Source organism: Pan troglodytes, chromosome 21, assembly GCF_028858775.2.
Source record: "Pan troglodytes isolate AG18354 chromosome 21, NHGRI_mPanTro3-v2.0_pri, whole genome shotgun sequence".
Lineage (NCBI taxonomy): Eukaryota > Metazoa > Chordata > Mammalia > Primates > Hominidae > Pan > Pan troglodytes.
The window spans coordinates 50,451,477-50,473,749 of NC_072419.2; the positions used below are offsets into that span (position 1 = coordinate 50,451,477).

The 22,273-nt window shown below is 42.0% G+C and overlaps 2 protein-coding genes across 11 annotated transcripts in view; one reads left to right on the plus strand and one right to left on the minus strand.

Annotated features, from left to right (window-relative positions):
• Positions 1-1,493: 1,493 nt before the first annotated feature.
• On the minus strand, positions 1,494-16,806 carry OSER1 (oxidative stress responsive serine rich 1). 8 transcript variants are annotated; one of them, XM_016937161.4, is made up of 5 exons: positions 14,988-15,648; positions 12,252-12,286; positions 11,848-11,965; positions 7,946-8,059; positions 1,494-2,737 (listed from the first exon to the last, which is right to left on the minus strand). In XM_016937161.4, exons 3-5 carry the CDS (start codon positions 11,922-11,924, stop codon positions 2,050-2,052), a joined length of 879 nt encoding a protein of 292 aa, XP_016792650.1. In that variant the 5' UTR covers positions 11,925-11,965; positions 12,252-12,286; positions 14,988-15,648; the 3' UTR covers positions 1,494-2,049.
• The window catches only part of GDAP1L1 (ganglioside induced differentiation associated protein 1 like 1), a 67,677-nt gene continuing 61,342 nt past the window's right edge, over positions 15,939-22,273 (plus strand). The window contains exon 1 of one of the 3 annotated variants that reach the window (XM_016937949.3): positions 15,939-16,053. The gene's annotated coding sequence lies outside the window, so the exon portion shown is untranslated. The remainder of the gene's footprint in view (positions 16,054-22,273) is intronic. The other 2 variants (XM_063802539.1, XM_063802538.1) reach the window with 2 other exon arrangements.

Sequence of the window (22,273 nt, forward strand, 5' to 3'; positions counted from 1 at the left end):
TGGTCTGGGAATCCCTGGGAGTCCCTGAGGCCCTTTTAGGAAATCTGAGGTCAAAATTATTTACATGGTACTAAAACATTACAGGTTGAGGGTCCCTAATCTGAAATGCTTCAAAATCCAGAACTTTTTGAGCACTGACATGAGGAGCAAAGGACATGCTCATTGGAGCAGTTTGGCTTTTAGGATTATGGAAGCTGAACTGATAAGCATGTAATGCAAATCTTTCAAAATCTAAAAAAAATCTGAGATCCGAAACACTTCTGGTCCCAAGCACTTCATATAAGGAATATTCAACCTGTAGTTGCCTTTTTCACATTCATTCTCCCAAGTGTACAAAAGTTTGCCAGAGACCACACAATATGCGATATCCCAGAGACTGAATGCAGAAACATATGAGAATCTGTCTTCTAATTAGGCCAAACATTAAAAAAGATTTGCAAAAAGGTAGAACAATGCCACTCTTCTATTTTTTGTTTTGGAAAAGCTATTTTTCATTCAAAAATTTTGTTAGCTTGCAATGAGTTTTTAAATATTTAAAAAATATCTTAGTTTTAATTTCTAATATGGTAAATATTTATATCCTTTTGGAGATTATAACAAAACCTTTTGGGTCCTGAATTTGTCAGTGTAAAGGAAGTGCTTACAAAAGTTTGAGAATTTCTGCCTTAGATATACTAAATAGTGTACCTTCTGTCACCATTATTAGGAAATATCTGTCACAGCTTCTAGAGCTGTGATAAGGTATTTTGCTCCCTTGCTTTAACCACAGCCTTCAGATGTCACTAAATCCACACCAAACCAATGACCAGCAGAGGACTCCCACTACTACTTAAGCTTAGGGTTTTTCTAGTAAACACCCTTCCCCTCTCCCCCAAGTACAAATCACCTATTTGTTGAAGCCCACATTCCATTATCATGAATCAACCACAGCCAGCGCAGTTTTAGTAAATAGTATAAATGTATTTTGTAATTTAAACAAAAGCTTCTGTTAACATTATTGCTAACATGGCTAGACACTGTCACTAAATTTGGTGGCTCTGCTTAGGATGGTCTGAACACATGCAACATTCTTTTTGGAGCCACCTGAAAAACAAGGATTCATCTTCCAGCTGAAACCGAAGACAGATTTTTTTTTTTACCAAACTGGAGGGAATTTTGAAATGGTTGACCAAATCTGTGGGATACAGAATGTACAAAATTCTCTTTTAGGGTTGCTGGGGTGACAGGGCAGCTCAAAGAGGTAACCATCTATAACATCTGAAACTGAGGTATGAGACCTGTATTACAACTGATAACAAAAAAAAAAAACACCGCCATATATTTAAAATGCTGGAGATGGTGAAGACACACACTCGTTTCAAATATTACACCCCCTCCCTCCAACTGAAGCAGCCCATTCCAAGCTGCTTACTTGAAACTGCATGTAACATGTCTCAGGATGAATAGCACCAGCAGGGGCTTATTTAGTGATGGTTAATAACTCTCTCAAACAATAGAGGGCAGGCCAGCTAGTTTATTCAAATTGAATCTAAACCTTAGATCTCTGGCTTAACAATAACAAGAGAAACCTTTATAGACACAATATATCTTGCATTAAATCAGAGACGGTTTAAATCAGTCTTGTAACTTCTAATATTCTAGGCTGGCAACTACAGCATGACAAATGTTTAGTGCAGTTACAAAATCACATTTTACTTTCCTTGGCTAGCAAACCTTAAACAAATCTGAAAAACGCACTGTTTTACAAAGGCTTTTACCATATACCCACCGCTGCCAGTCTCAAGTAATTATGGTTTCTTCATCCCCCAGGAACATTTCTAAATAAGGGGGATTTTTCTTTGATCTGCTCGCCTTGAAGTGTATGTAAGAACTCAAGAGAGTAAGTTTAAAGAATGAAGATTAACTGAGATGCCAAGAAAAGTTTTTATTGCAAGCACAGTGAGCAGAAAGAGATGTCTTCTCACACAAAGTGGCCACAAGGTCTGCCATTAACTAAATCTCTTTGACAAGCCTTCATTGGTTTAAAGCATATGAATTAGCTTCTTGCTATCAGGTGTACATCATTTCTGCCATGTGGGACATTTTCTTGGGAATATACAAGTAATACTCCATGTAGCCTGACAGGTCCTCAATGGTCACATCATCCACGAAGACTCGAGCTTGCTCAGAACAGGATCGGGGAGAGCCAGACAGAGTTCTGGCGTGCAGCGACTGAGAGTAGTCCTCAAGTGTGGATCTTCGTTCTGGAGCCAAGGGAGGGACACTCTGCAGGCCTGAAAAGGAATACACTTCCATATCATGCCATCTGTTACACTGGCATTCCTTGCCTATGCATGTGCATGGCTTGCCCTGGTTTAGCTTGGAAACTGATTGAAAGTCAGAGAGATCACTGGCTTTGAGACTTGCTTGGGGGACTTGGGTAGCGTCAGAGGAGTCTTCCTTCTTACTCTCTGATGGGAGCCTTGGAACAGAAGTTCTCAAAGGCTCAACGACTGCCCCTGTGTGATTAGCATCGAGAGAAGTAGAGCTTTCTCCTGCACTGAACTCTTTAGGGGATGAAATTCCCAGCCCACTGCTGCCATCAGGTGAGTCAGTCTGGCTTTTGTGCTTGAGTTGACTGCTGGAAGAAGATGCTATTGTACTGCAATGTATAAACTTTGGAGGATGAAGGACAGGAGACTTAGAACGTCGACGACGCTGAGTTCTCACTGCTCCTCGTGAAGACTTCCTTGTAGACCTAAAGAGGAAAAAAAATATACAAGAAGATGTTGGGATATGGAGCTGTCCTAAACAGATTCTTTATGACAGTAGGAAATTTACCTTCCCTCAGCTTTATGAGTCTAAGCTCATAAATTTCCTGCAAGAGATGCATCTTCCTCCATTTTCACGCTGCCTAAGTCTTTGTGTCTCAAAAACTTCAACATCATCTTATTAGCAAGCTATAGAACGAGGTGAGACAATGGTATTTTTTAACTGAATCACCTGGGCCAAACATTTGGGACAGAACACCTGCCCTGTTCCAGCTCTAAGCTTGGGAGCCTTTGACCAGTGGGTCTGAGGGAAGCACCTCAAACAGACAACTGAAACCGATCCTGTGAAGCCTAAATATTGTGCCCTAAACCTGAATATAGCAGCTTCAGAACCACTGTGAGGCTAACGTTACAAATGACCATTATGCCATTACTATTAAATAGATTTCTGATTCATTTCTATCATTGGTAACAGCCAATCAATCAAAACCAAAAAACTAACAATATTTACAACCCCTGAGGTTTTCAGATACTGGGAATTACTGGACACACTATGTAAGATAACTATAAAATATTTAAATAGCCAGGCGCGGTGGCTCATGCCTGTAATCCCAGCACTTTGGGAGGCCGAGGCAGGTGGATCACGAGGTCAGGAGATTGAGACCATCCTGGCTAACGCGGTGAAACCCCGTCTCTACTAAAAATACAAAAAATTAGCCGGGCGTGGTGGCGGGCGCCTGTAGTCCCAGATACTTGGGAGGCTGAGGCAGGAGAATGGCGTGAATCTGGGAGGCAGAGCTTGCAGTGAGCTGAGATCACGCCACTGTACTCCAGCCTGGGCAACAGAGCGAGACTCCGTCTCAAAAATAAATAAATAAATAAAATAAAATAAAGAACTGAATGAAAAGAAAAGATACTCAAAACTGCTAAGTGAATTAGAGACAAGAACCAAACAAGACACTAAAAAGCTAAACAGAACACAGTAATCCCATCTTATCCATGGTTTCGCTTTCTACAGTTTCAGTTACCTGCAGTCAACCACGGTCTGAAAATATTAAATAAAAAATTCCAGAAATAAACAATTCATAAGTTTTACATTGCGCCCCACTGTGAGTGGCATGACGAAATCTTGCACCATCCTGCTCCGTCCCACCTGGGATGTGAATCATCCCTTCGTCCAGGGTATCCACACTGTATATGCTACCTACCCATTAGTCATTTAGTAGCCATCTTGGTTATTAGATCAACTACCATGGTACTGCAGTGCTTGTGTTCAAGTAACTCTTATTTTACTTAACAATGGCCCCACAGTATAACAGTAGTGATGCTAGCAGTTTGGGTATACCAAGAAAAGCCACGAAGTGCTTCTGCTGTGGTTAGAATGTGTCACCCAAAAGTTCATGTGTTGTCAACTTGGTCCCGAATGCATCAGTGCTGAGACCTTTGGGGGTGACTGGGTCACAAAAGGACTCTGCCTTCAAGAATGGATTAATCCATCCACAGATTAATGAATTAAAGGGTTATTGAGGGACAGGGATAGTTATCACAAGAACGGCTCTGTTATAAAAGCCGGTTTGGCTACTTCTCACGAGCCCCCTTGCCACGTGATATCCTTCCCCATGTTATGATGCAGCAATGATACACTCACTAGATGCTGGTGCCATGCTCTTACACTTCCCAGCCTCCCGAAATGTAAGAAATAAGTTTCTTTAAAAATTACCCAGTCTCAGGTATTCAGTTACAGCAATAGAAAATGAACTAAGACAGCTTTCTTTAAGTAAAAAGGTGAAAGTTCTTGACTTAACAAGGAAAGGAAAAAAATAAATCGTATACTGAGGTTGCTAAGATCTACGGTAAGAACCAATCTCCTATGTGAAAAATTGTGAAGAAGGAAAAACAAATTTGTGATAGACTTGCTGTTGCACTTCAAATGTGAAAGTTACAGCCACAGTGCATGTAAGTCCTTAGTTAAGATGGAAAAGGCATTAAATGTGTGGGTGGAAGACATGAACAAAAACGTGCTCTGACTGATGGCAAATGGGTTTGATATTGTCTGCAGTTTCAGGCGTCCACTGGGGTTCTTGGAACATATCCCCTATGGATAAGAGGGGACTTGTACACACAGCTAAAGAAAGAATGACTGACTGGAAAATAAATCTGAATTATTTGTAACAGGGGCCAGCAAATTACAGCCTGTGGGTCAGATCTGGCTCCCTGCCTGTTTTTGTACAGCTTGTGGACACTGCTCCAGTGGGCTAGCACTGTGAGCCACAGACCAGGCTAGGGGATCCTCCCCTGTCCCTATTCTCCCTGCCCGCCTTCCTGGCCAGTAGACACGCTGCACCACTGTCCAGCGCCCACACTAGCTAACATCTACATGTTGGGTCTCTACTGTTGGCAACTGCTGATCATTGAGAGGCAGAATCTCAGTTCAAGACTCCAACCAATGCTGGGATCTCTGAAGGAGAAAAGAGCATGCTGAGATCTGAGCCTCACTGGGACAGAAAGTAGAACTGACCCTGGCACTACCTGCTACCCACCCATTCCACAAGGTTCTCCTTTCAGGCTAGTCACTCTATCCTGCGACTGTCTCAGCAACTGAAGACAAAATGTGTCCACCAGCCAGGACGGCCAACCCCAGGCAAACAGGGTAGAGTAGGAGTTTTCTCTCTTATTTAAGAACTTATTAATATCCTTGAATTTTTGCTTCTTGGCCTCCAACGGCTAAAAAATTTACCATACGGTGCTTTACAAAAAAAGTTTGCCAACCTCTGACCTAAAAGGCAGTACAGAGACAAGGATTTGGAAAAAATGTAAAAGTTAAGAGAGATGACAGAGTAAGTCTGGAATTTCTGAAGAAATGAATACAGAGAACAGAGGACAAGTGATTTTTATAGACATAATGACCAAGAAATTTTCTGAATTGATAAGAGAATCTATGAACACAGGAAATACACTGGAGCAGGATAAAAAGAAATCCACATAAGAGACACTCTGTAGCAAAACTATAGAATAGCAAAGACAACAGGAAGATCTTAAAAGCAGCCAGAGACTAGAAAGATTATTTCCAAATTAATAACAATTGGATTGAAGGTATGCTTTTCAATATCAATGTAACGAAACCAGAAGACAATGAACTGTACCTAATTTAAGTGCTAAGAGAAAATAACTGTCAATCTAGAAATATAATGTCAACTATATCAACTCTATCTTTCAAAACCAAGGAAGAAATAAAGACATTTTCAGATAAATGAAAGCAAAGTACAGTCAGTCTTCTGTAACCATGGATTCTACACTTGTGGATTCAACCAGCAGCAGACTGAAAATATCCCTTCCACCAAGTTCCAAAAAGCAAACCTTGAATTTGCTGTGCTCTAAGCACTATGCTGAGTCTGTGTGAGTGAAGTGCTGTGTAAGCATTGTGGTAGGTATTATAAGTACTCTAGAGATGGTTTAAAGTATACAGCAGAATGAGCATAGGTTGTATGCAAACACTATACCATTCTGTCTAACAGACATAAGCATCCTCAGATTTTGGTATTGAGAGGGGCGTGTGAGTGGGGAGGACCTGGAATTGATCCCCCATGGATACAGATGATTGTTATTTACCAATAGGACATGATGGTATTTAACATCGGGGGCCCTTTCAAATGTATTTATATGGAGTTATACAATGCAGAGGTCCTATTTACTAATAATAAACCTTCACTAAAGAAACTACTTTAGGAAAAAAGTAAGTGATTGTATATGGGAGGTCTGAGGTGAAAGCATGGTGAGGAAAGAAGTTATAAACAAACAGAAAAATCTAAATAAACACTGTCTGCTTAAATAATAATAATAAAACCTAGTCTGTGAGATTAAGTAACGACTAAAATATTGGGCAACTATATCATGGAAGTCAGGAGATCAGAGGAAAGGGTTTCTAAGGAGAAGGGCTAAAATACCATTAATTTTTGTCTTTGTTAAAAGCATGCATGGTAAAATCAAGGCTAACAACTACTGAAAGAATAGAAACAAAGTGTGCCATTTCCAAACCACTAGAGGAAAAGAACAAACAAAATCCTTGAAAACAATTGTGTTTAAGCAATTGGAAAGGAAAGGAGGAGAGGTAAGGTGGGAAAAAAATAGAAAAAAGCAGGACAAATAAAGTAAAATGACAGAATCACTTCTGAAGATACCAATAATCAAATAAATGTAAATGCACTAAACTCAGCAGTTAAAAACAAACTGATCACATTGAATAAAACAGAAAAAAATAAAACCTAGTCATATGCTATTTATATGAAACACAGCTAAAATACAAGAACACAGAACGCTTGAAAGACTAGTAGGCTGGGTGTGGTGGCTCACACCTGTAATCCTAGCACTTTGGGAAGCCGAGGTGGGTGGATCACCTGAGGTCAGGGGTTTGAGACCAGCTTGGCCAACATGATGAAATTCTGTCTCTACTAAAAATACTAAAATTACCCGGGCATGGTGGCGGGCACCTGCGTAACCCCAGGTACCTGGGAGGCCAAGGCAGAACTGCTTAAACCGGGGAGGCGGAGGGTGCAGTGAGCTGAGATTGTGACACTGCACTCCAGTCTGTGTGACACAGCAAGAACAAGACTCCGTCTTAAAAAAAAAAAGAATAGAAAAAGACACACAAGCGAAACACTAACTAGAAGAAAACTTTAAGACAAAAGCCATTATGAGGGATTAAGAATGTCACTACATAATAAAAGTTTCAATTCACCAGGAGGAAAACATTCTAAACCTATGCTATATAAATCCAACAAAATAACCTCAAGATACATAAAGCAAAAACATAGAATTTAAAGGGAAAATAGACAAATACACTTCCATGGGGTAGATTTCAACATACATCTCTATTATTTTTAAGTCAAGTTGACCAAAAAATTGAAAAAAAGGTTCCAATAACACATTTAAAAGCCTGACTTAATGGACAGAGAACCCAAGAATAATTAGAGAAGTCCCAATCTTCTCAAACAGACATAGAATATTTGTAAAAATTGACTATGGACCAGGCCAAAAAAAAGTCTCAGCAAATTCAGCAAAAGAAGGAATAGGTCCTCATCTAATCATTGGGTCTTAGGTTCTATATCATAACCTAACTCTTTTCTGGACACTCAGAAAGGAAAATCCAATACTATTATAATATTGGAATAAAAATCATCTCAATAAGAAGCTCTTACCCATGCCAACTGTCTTTAGATGCACATGTGGTTTTAGGTTTGGTATCATCTGTTGCTGTTCTGACTGGTGCTCTGACACCTGTGCCTTCTCCAACAGACAGAGATGCTACGGACCTGAAGACAAGAACAAAGTTTACAGCTACAAAAAACTGTAAAATGAGGAGAACATATTGTTCTCACTAGCTCAAATACAACTTTTATCAATACGTTTTTTTTTCTAGTTTGGGTTTCTCAAAAATTGCTCAGCTTTTAATGTAAATTTTCCTTCAAAACCAAATCTAGAGTATCCCTAAAAGCCCATGGCTGCAAAATCATAAGCCAAAGAATGACTGGTAAGTGTACCCAGCAGCAGCATATAAATAGACTTTCAGGCTGTTTCCCTGGGGCAGATCAGGCCTTATGGCCAGAGAATGCTAATGACACTGACCATTTATCTTATGCGGGCAAACCAGAGTCATGGAACTAAACTTAGTTTAGGAGACTCCATCTAACTTAACACTGAATACATTTTCAAATATTATGCAACTTTTAGAAAAATATTCTAACTTTTGCAACTAATGAACTTGAAATATTACTCAGTTAAATCTTTGCGGTTTAAAATTATACAGATAATATGGGTTCCCAGTAAAGAACGTGAAAAAATCTAAAAGCAAGAAAAACAGAATCATCCATAACCTCACAACCCAGAGACTACCAACATCAAACATTGGTGGAAATCCTTCCAGACTTTTTTAACACACACACACACACACACACACCTCTCCTACTATACATGCTATGGTGTTGACAAAAATTCTTTAGAAAGCGACATTAATCTACTAAAATGAAAGGATGTTCAACAAAACATAATTGAAAGTAAAAAGTAACTGGGAATAACCTAAATATCTAATAGAAAAAAATTACTGTATTTCTAAATTATGGCATATCTATATGGTAAAATGTTGGGAAATTATTAGAAATTAAGTGTACAAAGAACTTTTAATGATATGGGGGAATGCTTATAAGGAGAAAGCAGCATGGTTAAACACCTATACATATATTATGATCTCAACTATGTAAAATAAGTATAGGCTATCATGAACCAGTGGTCTAGATGTTAACAGTGGTTATGGTAAACTGTGATTTTTACTTCTGTTTTTATCCTGTTTTGTTTTTGTAAATTTTTCTATAATAAGCATGTATTATGTTACAATCAGATAAATAGGATATTGTTTTGTAATAAATATATACAGATTTGTCCTAATAAGACAAATACCACTAAGGAAAACCTGTTGAACAGGATCATGCTAAATTCCTGGCAAGGCCTGGTTAGTTTATGAGTCAATCCTCAGATATCCCATTTGTAAACTGGCAACAATATAAAACAACTAGAATGTATGATACACTACTACACAAGTCTTTTTCTGCTTAGTCATGCTAATGACTCACCCCTTCTCTTACTTCGTTTTCTCAAATATTCTCCTTCCCTTCTTATAATTTTACTCAAGGCAGAATATATGCTACAAATATAATTTTACTCAAGGCAGAATATATGCTACAAATATATTTTTTTCATTTCAGCTTTTACTTTAGATACAGGTGGTACATACACAGGATTGTTCATGGGTATACTGGACCCAGGTAGTGAACACAGTACCCTATAGGTAGGTTTTCCACCCACATTCCGCTCCTGCCCTCCCCACGCCAGTAGTCAGCAGTGTCTATTGTTCCCATGTCCACGTGTGTTCAATGTTTAGCCCCCACTTCTAAGTGAGAACATGCAGCATGTGGTTTTACAAATACATAATTTTTGACCATATATTTTGAAAAATTTTAAAATAATGTTCCAAGTAATTTTTAGGGATACCAAAATGGCTTAATTTTACTTTTTTTTTTTTTTTTTTGAGACAGGGTCTCGCTCTGTTGCGCAGGCTGGAGTGCAGTGGCATGATCTCAGCTCACTCCAACGTCCAGCTCCCGGGCTCAAGTGATCCTCCTACCTCAGCCTACAGAGCAGCTGGGACTACAGGCACACACCACCACGCCTAGCTAATTCTTTGTTTTTTTGCAGACGGGTTTCACCATGTTGCCGAGGCTGGTCTCAAACTCCTGAGCTCAAGTGATGTGCTCACCTTGGCCTCCCAAAGTGCTGGAATTACAAGCATGAGCCATCATGCCTGGCCTGGCTTTATTTTACATTTCAACTTCTTAAAACATCAGGAAAGAAGTCCGTGTATCAAGAGTTACTTATACAAAATTACACACTAAGAGATTTGTATGTATAATTGTGTGTACACATTCCTAGTATTTTCCTGATTTAAAAAAATTATTCCTATATAAGAAATCACAAAGGATACACTGCAGCCACAATCTGGAACTCTCTGCTTCTCTGCTTTGCTTCTGTTTCCCAAGACAATTTATCAAAGTACTGATATGAACTGGCAAGTTGACCATATTAGAAAACCATCAGGAGGAAAGATATGTTTTTGAAGTAACATGGAAGCAAATATGAGCACCTATAACATCTACTGTGCAAATCTATCAGCATAAATCTTCTCATTTGATAGCCCAAAAATAGTACTAGCAATAGGCAGGTAGCTGTAACAACAACTAACATCTAGTTTTCACTTTGTGCTAGGTACTGCATGCATTTCTTCCTATTGTCTTCAAGGTACCACATAAAGGATGGTTAAGAGCAGAGGTTCTGGGCTGGACGCAGTGGCTCTCGCCTGTAATCCCAGCACTTTGGGAGGCCGAGGTGGGTGGATCACCAGGTCAGGAGATCAAGACCATCCTGGCTAACACGGTGAAACCCCGTCTCTACTAAAAATACAAAAAATCAGCCAGGTGTGGTTGTGGCCGCCTGTAGTCCCAGCTACTCGGGAGGCTGAGGCAGGAGAATGGCGTGAACCCAGGAGGCGGAGCTTGCAGTGAGCTGAGATTGCGCCACTGCACTCCAGCCTGGGCGACAGGGCCAGAATCCATCTCAAAAAAAAAAAAAAAAAAGAGCAGAGGTTCTGGAGACAGGCTATCTAGGTTCAAATCCTGGCTCTGCAACGTCCTACCAATGTGACTTTTAGCAAGTAATTTAATTTGTGTGAGTCTCATCTGTAAACTGAAATGACAGTAGTACCCATGTCCTAAGGTGTAGTGAGGATTAAATAATGTGCACAAAGTACTTAACCCAGTGTTGAGGGCACAGGAAGTGAATAATAAACTTTAATGATGATGATTATTACTTGTGGGTGTTCTACTCTGAGCTTCCAGTGTTTAGTTTCCATTTATGAAAAGAAATTCTTATATCCATTAAAAATGTTGATTTATTTTGGCCTGGGAGAAAGAATTGGTGTGAGAAGAGTCTTACACAGAACATTTTGCAAAGGGTGAAATACTAACATTCAGAGAGCAGCTGGTATGCAGGTGCTCTAATTAGTTTGGCCAAAGGGTCCAAGGTTATTGATCTCAGTGACAGAACCCTACTGAATAGAGGTTTCCATAGTGATAGACTGAGCAATCACAGACCATGAAATCTACAATGTCTTCATAGATTTCCACTGAGCCAACCCACTTTTAGTGGAAAATACTGTGATTCCCTTGAGATGTATGATAAAATCCCTAGTGGGACACCGCTTGATAATCTTTGATTAAAAAGAAGTCGGGGGGAGCCCTCCTCAAAGTGAACGAAAACCAGAACACCCAACCTGGGAGGGCAAATGAACTGCTACTTTTCAAATTTAACCAAAGGGTTTTCTTTTTAAACTAAAACAATACTGTGCAGAATCTGGAAGAATGTCGCACTATTAGCATTTATATCTTCTTTCAATAATGAGAAATATTAAAAGAGGAAGAGCTTTTTAGGGAAAAGGGACTATTTAAAATGAGTAAACAAATAATTCCAAATAATATATTACATATTTAATTACCCTGATGCATCCACTCTTAATTTTTTGAAAGCAGTCTGTAGACTCTCCTCCTCTCCATCCTTGGCTTCGGATTTCATTGTGCAAGTTTTTACACTACTTATCGATGTTCCTGTTTACACTAAAAAAGAAAATAAAGTGAGCAAAGTAAAAACAGGTGGGATCAAAAGTATACCTGTTACCATTACTGTTAGAAAAAAAAAGCAAATTTTTATTTCAAAAAGGAAGTTTCAGTGTAGGTAACTGGAGACTATAGGTTTTATTTCTTAAAGGGAAACAAATGAAATGATACCAAAAATGGATATGTACTATGACAGAATATAAACTGTTCACATACTTGATGCCAAAATCCTATTAGACAATTTTGGAAACTAGATGATCTAAAATCTATGTTTCAGTATACATACTTTTTAACGGGAATCTCCCCAGTTGGTCTAGAAACCTATGAACAAAATGACATCAGAAATAAAAGGGAATAGCTAAAATTATAGCACTCTGATTCTTTAAAATGACACTGAGTATTTGTCTGGCCTAACCCTAGTTAAGTATAACTTTCATGACACATGATAGCATTTCTCTAGAGCAGTCCTGACCCAGACAGCTATGTTCACAGGAAGACACGTTTTAGAGAACAAGACGTTACCACTGTGAAAGCAGAATTAGAAATGCACTCTACCAGTAAGGTTGATACTTCCATTTGTGTTTTTCTTCATAGCCTGGAATAGTGTAATTAATTGTTAAACAAGAAAGAAAATAAATGAACTATACACTTGCAACCCCCTAAAAAATTCATTGTGCACGAGTGGAAAAAGAAAAGAGAACAAACAAACTTCTCTTTAGCCTAAAGAAAGGTTGAAAGTAAAGAAAAAAAACAGAAATGACTATTGTGTAGACGCACCACTAAATGATCTCTTAACTATTTTGATTAATCAAAGTCCTCCATATTTTCCACCTGATTTTTATATTTAAACAGAGAAAGGTAGATGAAGAACCAACCAAAGCAACAAGAAACACAACAGAGAAGTCTGTTAATAAACCCTTGAATCTAGTCTCCAAATTATTTTTTCACTCAGGGTTATTAGTACCAAATTTTGAATACAAATTAAGCAAACCAGCATCTATGAACATATCAGTGAGAATCAGAAGAAAAGTACCACAAAAAAAAATAGAAATAGAGAATATTTGAAGCAAAAGGTTCACTTCACCTCTTTATTTCTAAGCCGTTACCCGCACCCTCCCGCCCCCACCACTCTTGGGCATTCTCAGAGGGAGCAGCGCCTCTCCACCGGCCCTTGGGTCCTCTCTGATTCATATCTGCTCGTTTCTCAAGGTGGCTCCGAAGTTATTGTGAGACCTCTAATATTCCAAAGGTCAAGGTGTCATAATGTTTGATATAAAGTAACCATTATATTATTGGAGTACCAGCGCAAAATAAAGAGGCAAGGAATCAGGACTTTTCACTTTACTTATTTGCGGAAGTTAAGGTATTTTAGGCAGAGCTCTCTGGGGAACACTGAAAACAGTCTCAAAAGAATTCAGCTACTAAAAAAAAAAAAAAAAAAAAATTCAGCCAGCCTGCACCTCAACTTCTTAGGACAAAAAAATAATTTAAATACATTCTCGACGTATATTTTGCTGGTTTATTTAAGTACATAAACATGAAGAAACATTATCCACACAATCCCATGCTTCACTAGTCTCTAATTCTCAGTTTAGGGTAGGATCCCCCAAATACACAATCAATTCCTATATACCTGGGGGGAGAGGTGAGCAATCACTTATTTCAATATTTTCAAAGCTTCACATCATCTAAAAGAGTACTATTGCAGGTTGTAAACAAATTCTTCCTGCTGGTAGAACTAAATTGAAGTTTGACTTACAATGTTCCTCAATTACCTTATGATCCGTTAGTCAATGTTCAGCCCTTACCGAGTTCATAAATCATCTGAGCCAATCTCCCCAACCCGCAGACCGCCCCCCAAGTCCTCTTTAGCCCTCTCTGGAAATCAGTCAGCATTTACGTACACATCACATTTAAGTATACACTGCTGAACCCTACAGGCAGAAATTCATTTCTTTCACAAATATTTACAGAATTCCTACCACGCGCATGGCACTAGAATGAATGCTAGGGATAGAAGCCCAAACTCCATTTCCGTAAGGACTAGAATCTCATTCCTGCCCTCCAAGAGCTTACAATGTAACACTGTGCTAAGAGGCTCTGAACCTACATATGTAACTTTTAATTATACCATGCTGACTTAATAGCATGGCAGGTGATCACCCTAGATGTTAATACAAACTTTACATTCCTGTTGACACACTAAAAGATCTATCATCTAAAAACCAAAACAGGCCAGAATTAAAATCTGGCTACAGACTAAAACTTCAGGAATGAAGTTCTGTCTAAACCATTTTCAGACTTCCAGCATTTTTTTACTACTCACTTTTTTTCTCAGTTATTTTAGCCAAGAACAAAGGTGAGCATTAGGCATAACCTTAAGAGCTAGAGAAGAGCATGTTTGTAATTATAAAAGGCTCATTAGGCTCCTCTGCATCCCCAGATCCCCATTCAAAGAAAGGGCTGTACAACTAACTCCGGACAACAGATATAATTGGCTTGCCCTTCTTCATTAATATTAAATTTGTGGGAGACAGTCTTGGCGTTTTCACTGCAGTGAACTCGTGAAGTTGAACAATCTCCAAAGAGATGAAACTTTAAAAAGCCTATTCGAAGTTACTTTAAGTCAAATCACACCAGGCAATTTAACTTTGCCTCGGATTTTCCACAACCTTACAAAAATTACAAAGTTCTTCTAAGTTCCTCCATCAAAAGGCCAAATTCCTGGTTTTTTCTTTCAACAAAATGGATGCGTCACAATCTTATTTACATCTTGCCGTTTTAACCAAGACCTCCTTGAATCCCAAGCCTAGGTCTACATTTCCAGGCCCCTGAGACGACCTAAGAACGATCAAGAAGGGATGCGCGGGTAAGCGTTGTCATCACAACATTAAAGATTTCGAAACTCCCAGACCACCAGGAAGCGTAGAGTATGGGGAAGAAAACCATGCCCAGCAACTCTAAGAGGCAAACTAGACCGGGAGGAAACAATCGGCCCCCAGGACAAAAAGCACATTCACACCTCTCCGTGCAACCCACTCATCCCTTTATACTCGCAGCGCTGCAGCCAAAGCACAAAGTTCTTTCTTTTCACCCAGAGTCTGTGCCTGTCGCGGTTAAACATGAACGGAGGAAAATTCCTAGTCAGAACCCAGAGGGGTAGGACGGGGCTTGGAGTGTGGGGACAACGCCAAGCAGGGAGCTGTCCAGGGGCACTGCCCGCCCGGGGTCTCCAGCTGTAAAGTTGCGCTCCTCGGGAGATTCCTGGGGTCAGAACGAGAGGCTGGAGTCGGAGCGAGGCACGAGGGATGCGGGAGAAGAAAGGAGTGGGGCCGAAGAGGTAGCCAACGAGAATGGGGCTCCGAGGCGAGAGGGAAAGGACTGGAAGGGGCAAAGGGCGGCCAAGGAGGGCGAAAAGGGGAAGCTGCCGCTGGGCGGGAGACGGCGGAGGAGCGAGACGGGGCGGGGGACCGCGGGAGGACGGGAAGGCGGGAAGAGGAGAGAGCGTGGAGCTCGGAGCTCCAGCAGGCACAGGCCGCGGCAGATAAGGGGGCGCGGAGAGGCCCAGGCCCGGCCCAGGCAGGAGGCGTCGGGAGACGACGCGACCCAAGGCGGGCGGGCCCGGGGAAAACCGCCCGCGGCCAGACCGGCAGTGGAAGCTGAGACGCAGTGCTGCGGCCCCTCCCCGTCACGTCAGGGCACTTACCTCCTCACAGCTGGGACGCTCCGGTGATGCGGTGCAGTCAGTTCAGAGCGTCTCTCCCAAATCTCGGCGCCCAACTGACCCGGATCCAAACCAGCCAAAGGGGCGGCCCGCGCCTCGGGAGTCGCATTGCGCCTGCGCACTCCGGCATGCACCCCGCCCCCTGCTTATGCTCCTCCCACCCCAGTGACTCGGCAGCGCGGCAGCCGACGACTGCGCAGACGCAGGGCGGCGGCCGCGCCTCTCGAACGCCCCGCACCCGCCCCCCTCAGAAGCACGTGCGCCTTACGTAATTTCCTGTTATTCTTCGGTTTGCCTCCTCCCAGTGGCGTGGATTTGCTCCCGACCCGCTTTTGGGGCGTGCCTGCTTCCTCCTCTCTGTTAGGTGAGTGAGTAGGCGTCATTCTTCACAGTAGTCCTCTGCCTCCACCGCCCCGGGATCTCCTTGCGCTTGGTCCTCTACGTGGAGTCACCTATGCAGAAGAATTCCACGGGGCGGGGGCGAGGACAGGGTGCGGGGGTCTTTATGGCAGACAGTCCCCGGCTGAGCGCTTGGCCAGAGTTTCTGTGATGCTAGAATCTGGACTGCCTGCGACCTCTCCGGGACTCGGACACCAGCCCTCGCCTCCTGGTGATCTTTTAGGTCCTGCAGAGAAGCGAAGAGGTATTGGACGTGGCCAGGGTCAATAGTGTGAAGCCAGAATTAGAATTGAATTGAAATGCCTTCGGTTTTGATATCTCTGCTGTTTGTCTTGAGGCAACTGCTTTTCCTCCTTTGGGCCTCTCAGTTTTCCATCTAGTAAGTGAGGAAGTTGAACCTTATCGGTGAATCTCGTGTTTTCAGGCGTAGACTCCTTTGAGAATCTGGTAAGAACTGTAGATCCTCTTGCCAAACAAATGCACCTACACACCAAATTTTGCAAAAAGATTTAGGCAGTTCACCAAAGGAGATGAATTTTAGGATTCTTTACATTTTTCTGATTCTGAATGTTGCTCAGATGGTAGGCGGGAAAAGGTGATCTGTGCAACAGCTGCCACCCGCTCCATCACCAGGACTGGTTCTGCTGATCTAGCTGTGCCTCTCCTCGCCTGCCAATCTCCAGCTCCACGTCTGCACTTCTCAAAGCTTCGTGAGAACAGATGATTTTGCGCAATAGAGTTGGATGGCGTTGATTGTGGCCCACCCCTAGAGTGAGGGTTTTTCCCTGAAGCAAAACTGGCCCCATCCACCGTCATTCCCCAATACCTTAGTTGTAGTCAACTAACTAGATAGGCTGCCGAAGATGGTTTAACTGTGTCCAGCTTAACTACAGCCAGGCTTTGGAATGCCTGGCCTATGTCTGTAAATGAAATCTAACAATTTATTGTATAACGTTGTTAAACATGAAGCATGAAGTTGGCCGTGGATAAAACATTTTAAATTCTCGTCGTTCATACCAGAGGCTCAGTAACTGACCGGTTGAAAGAAAACTGTTCATTGTAACCTAATGATGCTAGTTAGATAGCATTAGATTATGTTAGAGATTAGATAACTTGTTCTAGCTGCCTTTGTCCTGTCTCACAGTGCTAGTAAGTCAGGATTTAAACTGCCCTTCTCAACATCTCTTGGACAAGAAAAAGCGGGAAATACGATGTATTTTTTTTCTCAGACCTTGCCAAGTGAAATGTATCAAAACCAAACATGTCTTTTTAAGCTGCCACTTCAAAATATAACTTAAGATAAAATCTCATATATCCTTGAGAAGGCCTGGCACGGTAGCTCATGCCTATAATCCCAGCACTTTGGGAGGCCGAGGCGGGTGGATCACTTGAGGTCAGGAGTTTGAGACCAGCCTGGCCAACATGGCGAAACCCTGTCTCTACTAAAAATATGAAAAATTGGCTGGGCATGGTGGCGCATGCACCTATAATCCCAGCTACCCGGGAGGCTGAGGCAGGAGAATCTCTTGAAGCCGGGAGGCGGAGGTTGCAGTGAGCCGAGATTGCACCACTGCACTCCAGCCTGGGCCAACAGAGCAAAACTGTCTCAAAAAAAAAAAAAAAATCTCATATATCCTTGAGGGGAAAGAATTGTCTGGATCGTGATTGAATTCCCAGGGCTTAGCACACTTCCTGGGGGTTAGTAGATGCTCAATACAGTTTTGGTGAATTCTCATTTTACCTGCTTCCCATCCCTAATTATATTAAATACCAAAAACTAAAAAGTTACAGTATTTCATTTTATGTAAGCACATCTCCATCATAAAGAGTTAGATGCTTTCCAAGAATGTGACTCATTACTCGGGGAGTACTTGGAAGGTGAGAACCTCTTGTGAATGCTGAAGCCTGTTAACTCACACACCTGACGTGGCCTGAAGTTTTAAGTCATTATACATAGGACTGGCTCACGGTGTGATACATCATGACTTGGAATGAGATAGAAAAGCTACAAAATGGGATGGATCTGAGTGAACAAAAAGCCAGATCGGTGTCCTATACCAGCAATTCCAAGTCTTTTTAACCATGGGAAAAAAACCTGAATTTGTGTGTGGACTTTACATTGAAGAAATCAACTTTGTATTAATGCACATGGTAATGCCATTTAATTAAAAAGCTGTGGTAGATGTAAAATTCCTCTAACAGTGCTTCTTTCTTGCTACAAGTGTCTTGTACATGCTTTAGTAAGAGGGACTTAATTCCATGAATTTATACTGCAAGAACAATTTATATAGGAAGATAATAGTTTCTCTTAAAAAATAACTTTGGAGAAGCCAAGTCCAAAGTAATGAAGAAAATTATTTGCCTAACCATGTGGCTGCCATCCTACCAGTTGGTAATCTGGAAAATATTCTGTTCTTATGTTTTAAGACTCAAATTAATTTATTTCTTACCTCGATATACTTTTTTAAATGACTTAGGGTAGGCCAGGCGTGGTGGCTCACGCCTGTAATCCCAACACTTTGGGAGGCTGAGGCAGGTGGATCACCTGAAGTCAAGAGTTCGAGACCAGCCTGGCTAACATGGTGAAACCCCATCTCTACTGAAAAATAAATAAATAAATATACAAAAATTAGCTGGGAGTGGTGGGCACACACCTGTAATCCTAGCTACTTGGAGGCTGAGGCATGAGAAGCCCTTGAACCCAGGAGGTGGAGGTTGCAGTGAGCTGAGATCATGCCACGGCACTCCAGCCTGGGCTACAGAGCAAGACCTTGTCTCAAAAAAAAAATTAAAATTAAAATTAAAATGACTTTGGGATAGAAGATAGTGATAATGATTATTTGTCTTGATTTACAAGATGTTAGCTCATGTAATCTTCATAACCAATTTGTGAAATGTACTTCTATGATGTCTGTTTTACAGCTGAGGAAACTAGGCTCAGAATAGTTAGATAACTTGTCCAAGGTTACATCGTTTGTAAGTGGTAGAACGGGGATTCCAATCTAGGCAGTCTGACTATAGCACCCTGCTGATCGCTGAGTTACACTGCTTTCCTTAGCCTCCCCACCTTCACCTCCTGTATGTACCGAGCTAGACCAGGGATACCTGCTTTCACCTGGAAAATACCACTGGGTTTGAGGAAATTGGCTGCCCAGGGCCTAGGACTGTTCCAGCCACTCTTTCTTTGCATATATTTGAACCCAGCAGGCATATTTCCCTCTCAGGTCTTTTGTATGTATTTCCCCTCCTGGAGCATTGTTTACTCACAGTTCATCTTGTCATTCAAAGTCTCTGCTCATATCAGCTCCCCAGGGGGGTCTTCCTTGGCTTCCCCAGCACCCCCTTCACTGTGTATCCCTTTACCCTGCTTTATCATAGCACTTGTCACTACCTGACAATGTATAGTTATTTTTTGGTCCCCTCACTAGAATAGAAGCTACGCGAGGACAGGGACTTTGTGTCTTTTTTTTTAGTCACTATTTTTTTTAATCAAAGATGCACATTTTCCCACAATTTATTAATAGCGGTTAGAAAATCTGAATGTGTCTTATAATCGCCAGTGTGTCCTGGTTTAATTGGTAGTATTTTTTTCTTTCTTACTTGTTCCTACAGTAAGTGGTGAGTCTTTAAAATGATGGTGTCTTAGAATTGATGAAAATACAGTGTATCCCCAAGGCCTGAACTCTATGTGGCACATAGTTGGCTCTCAATAATTACTTGTTAAAGGAAGGCATTGAGTGTTGTGTGCCAGAAACTATTGAAACCTTTTTTTTTTTTTGAGGTCTCGCTCTGTCACCCAGGCTGGAGTGAAATGGCACAATATTGGCTCACTGTAATCTCCGCCCCCAGGTTCGACTGATTCTCGTGCCTCAGCCTCCTCAGTAGCTGGGATTACAGGCGAGCACCACCATGCTCTGCTAATTTTTCTATTTTTAGTAGCAATTTATATCATTCCAGCAGACTCTTAGAAAGTAGATGGGGAGGGTGGGGAATGTAAGAGAGACCAGTTAGAAGACACTCGAAATAATCTGAGGGAAGACCAGAATGGGAACCATGGCTGAAGGATGGTGAGACCAGCAGGGCTCGGCGGCCTGCTGAGCAGATGTCTGGCCTGAGCTGCGCCAGTAGGTGGCCCCCTTCACTAAGGAAGGGAATCCAAGAAGACTAGGTTTGGGGAGTGTGGGACGGTTTGGTTTTGAACATAAAAGTTTCAAGTGCAGATGCAAGGAGGAATCAGGTCCCAAAGGCTGCAGCAAGGGACTTATCCTGAGGTTTCTCCTTCTGAGAACTGTAGGAGCTATGGAAAGAAATGACCAAATTTATTTTAGAAAGATGACTGGTTTCAGCGTGAGCCGGCATGGTGATCCAGGCCTGAGATGATGGTGATCGAAGGGGCAGGTGGCCCTAAGTATGGAGAACAAGTGAGCCGATTGGAAAGTTGTGTAGATCAGGCCTTGGGGAGAGATTGACTACGAACAGGATGGGCAGTGAGAGAAAGCTGACAATGATACTTTGCTTTCCAGTTTGAGCAACTGAATGGATATTGGTGCCCATCTCAAGTAAACTCTGTTGAACCCAGCTGACAGTGAGCAGAGGAAGAATATTTAAATGGAGAATCATAGTAACAGCTAATACTTTCTTTTATTTCTTTCCTTTTCTTTTTCTTTTTTTACTTTTTTTTTTTTTTTTTTTCTGAGACAGAGTCTTGCTCTGTTGCCCAGGCTGGGGTGCAGTGGTGCAATCTTGGCTCACTGCAACCTCTGCTTCCCTAATTCAAGTGATTCTCCTGCCTTAGTCACCCACGTGTGCCACCATGCCTGGCTAATTTTTGTTTGTTTGTTTGTTTGTTTGTTTGTTTGTGGAGACAGCGTTTTGCCATGTTGGCCAGGCTGCTCTCGGACTCCTGGCCTCAAGTGATCTGCCTGCCTCAGCCTCCCAAAGTGCTGGGACTGCAGGCATGAGCTACCATGCCCAGCCTATGAGGGCTAATACTTTCATAGCTCTTCCTATGCATCAGAAGACTCATTTTAGTTCTCACCACAATTCTATGAGATTACCATTATCACACTCATCTTCCAGATGAGGAAACTGAAGCAAAGAGAAGTTAAGTAACTCACCAAGGTCACACAGCTAACAAGTGGCGGAGCTAGAATTTGAACCTAGGCAGCTTGGTAGAGTCTGTGCTGTCACTGCCTCTCTGTGCTGATATATCTCTAAATTAGTTCAGTTTGGACAGAGTGAACCTGAGAGATCCGTGGGGCAGCCGCGTGGAGGTGTCTAGCAGGCATGCAGATATATGGTTCTGAAGCTCACATGGGAGGTGGGGACTGGAAATAAAGACTGTGGAGTCTGCATACAGGTGGCCATTGAAGCCACAGGAAAGGTCAGGACCCTTAAGGAGAGGGTGGGAAATAATCGGAGGAAAGAAACAAGGGAGCCCTGGAAGGCAAACACAAGCATTCCAGTTGTGGGAAGGACATAGTCCTTTCTGCAAACGAATACACTGCACCTGGCTTACAGATCTTCAGTCAACAGATAGTCCATCCCCCAGAATTTGTTTGGCTCTGGGTACCCTGACAAAATGGAGTTCCTGGAGCCACAACCCTAAGGACCTGCCTCAATGGTGGTGATCCTCCCCACTTTCTTCTACCATGAGAGTCCACTGGGGGTCTGTCGGCTTCTCTGGGCATCTGTTTTTTGCCCCTCCCTACAACTGAAGAGCCTCCAGCTCCTCTGTCTACCACCCGTCCACTTCGTCAGCTCAGGTCCTCTCCCTGTCTCTACGACCACAGTAACATTTCACCTGGAGCTTCTTCAGGTCCCTCCTGAACTTATTTTCAGCCCTTTACCTGTACATTTCTTGTATCTCCTGCTAGATTCTAAATTTCTGGAGGGCAAGAAAAACCTATTATGTTGACTTTCCCTCCCTCAACCCCTGCTCCCCTGCGTGGGTTAAATGGCCCAACCCCGTTGTCCCATGGGACTTCGCATGCAGTCCACCAGAAGAGGAGCTGTACCTACCACAGGAGCCAGTGAGTCCATCAGTCAGTCAGTCATCTCAGCAAATAATTCCAGTTGTCTACTGGCTTTCTGGAAACATGACTGGGGACTGTTGATGCCTTTGACAGTTGATTCAAGCAGCAGGACCTTTCACAACAGCCTCCTGTTTTTGTGGGTGGGGAATA

Coding starts and splice junctions, on each gene's coding strand:
- OSER1 (XM_009437201.5), bottom strand. CDS start 11,924: ATGAAATCCGAAGCCAAGGATGGAGAGGAGGAGAGTCTACAGACTGCT. Junction 8,060..11,847: donor TTAAGAGTGGATGCATCAGG/GTAATTAAATAT, acceptor TCTTGTCTTCAG/GTCCGTAGCATCTCTGTCTG. Junction 2,738..7,945: donor TCTAAAGACAGTTGGCATGG/GTAAGAGCTTCT, acceptor TTTCCTCTTTAG/GTCTACAAGGAAGTCTTCAC.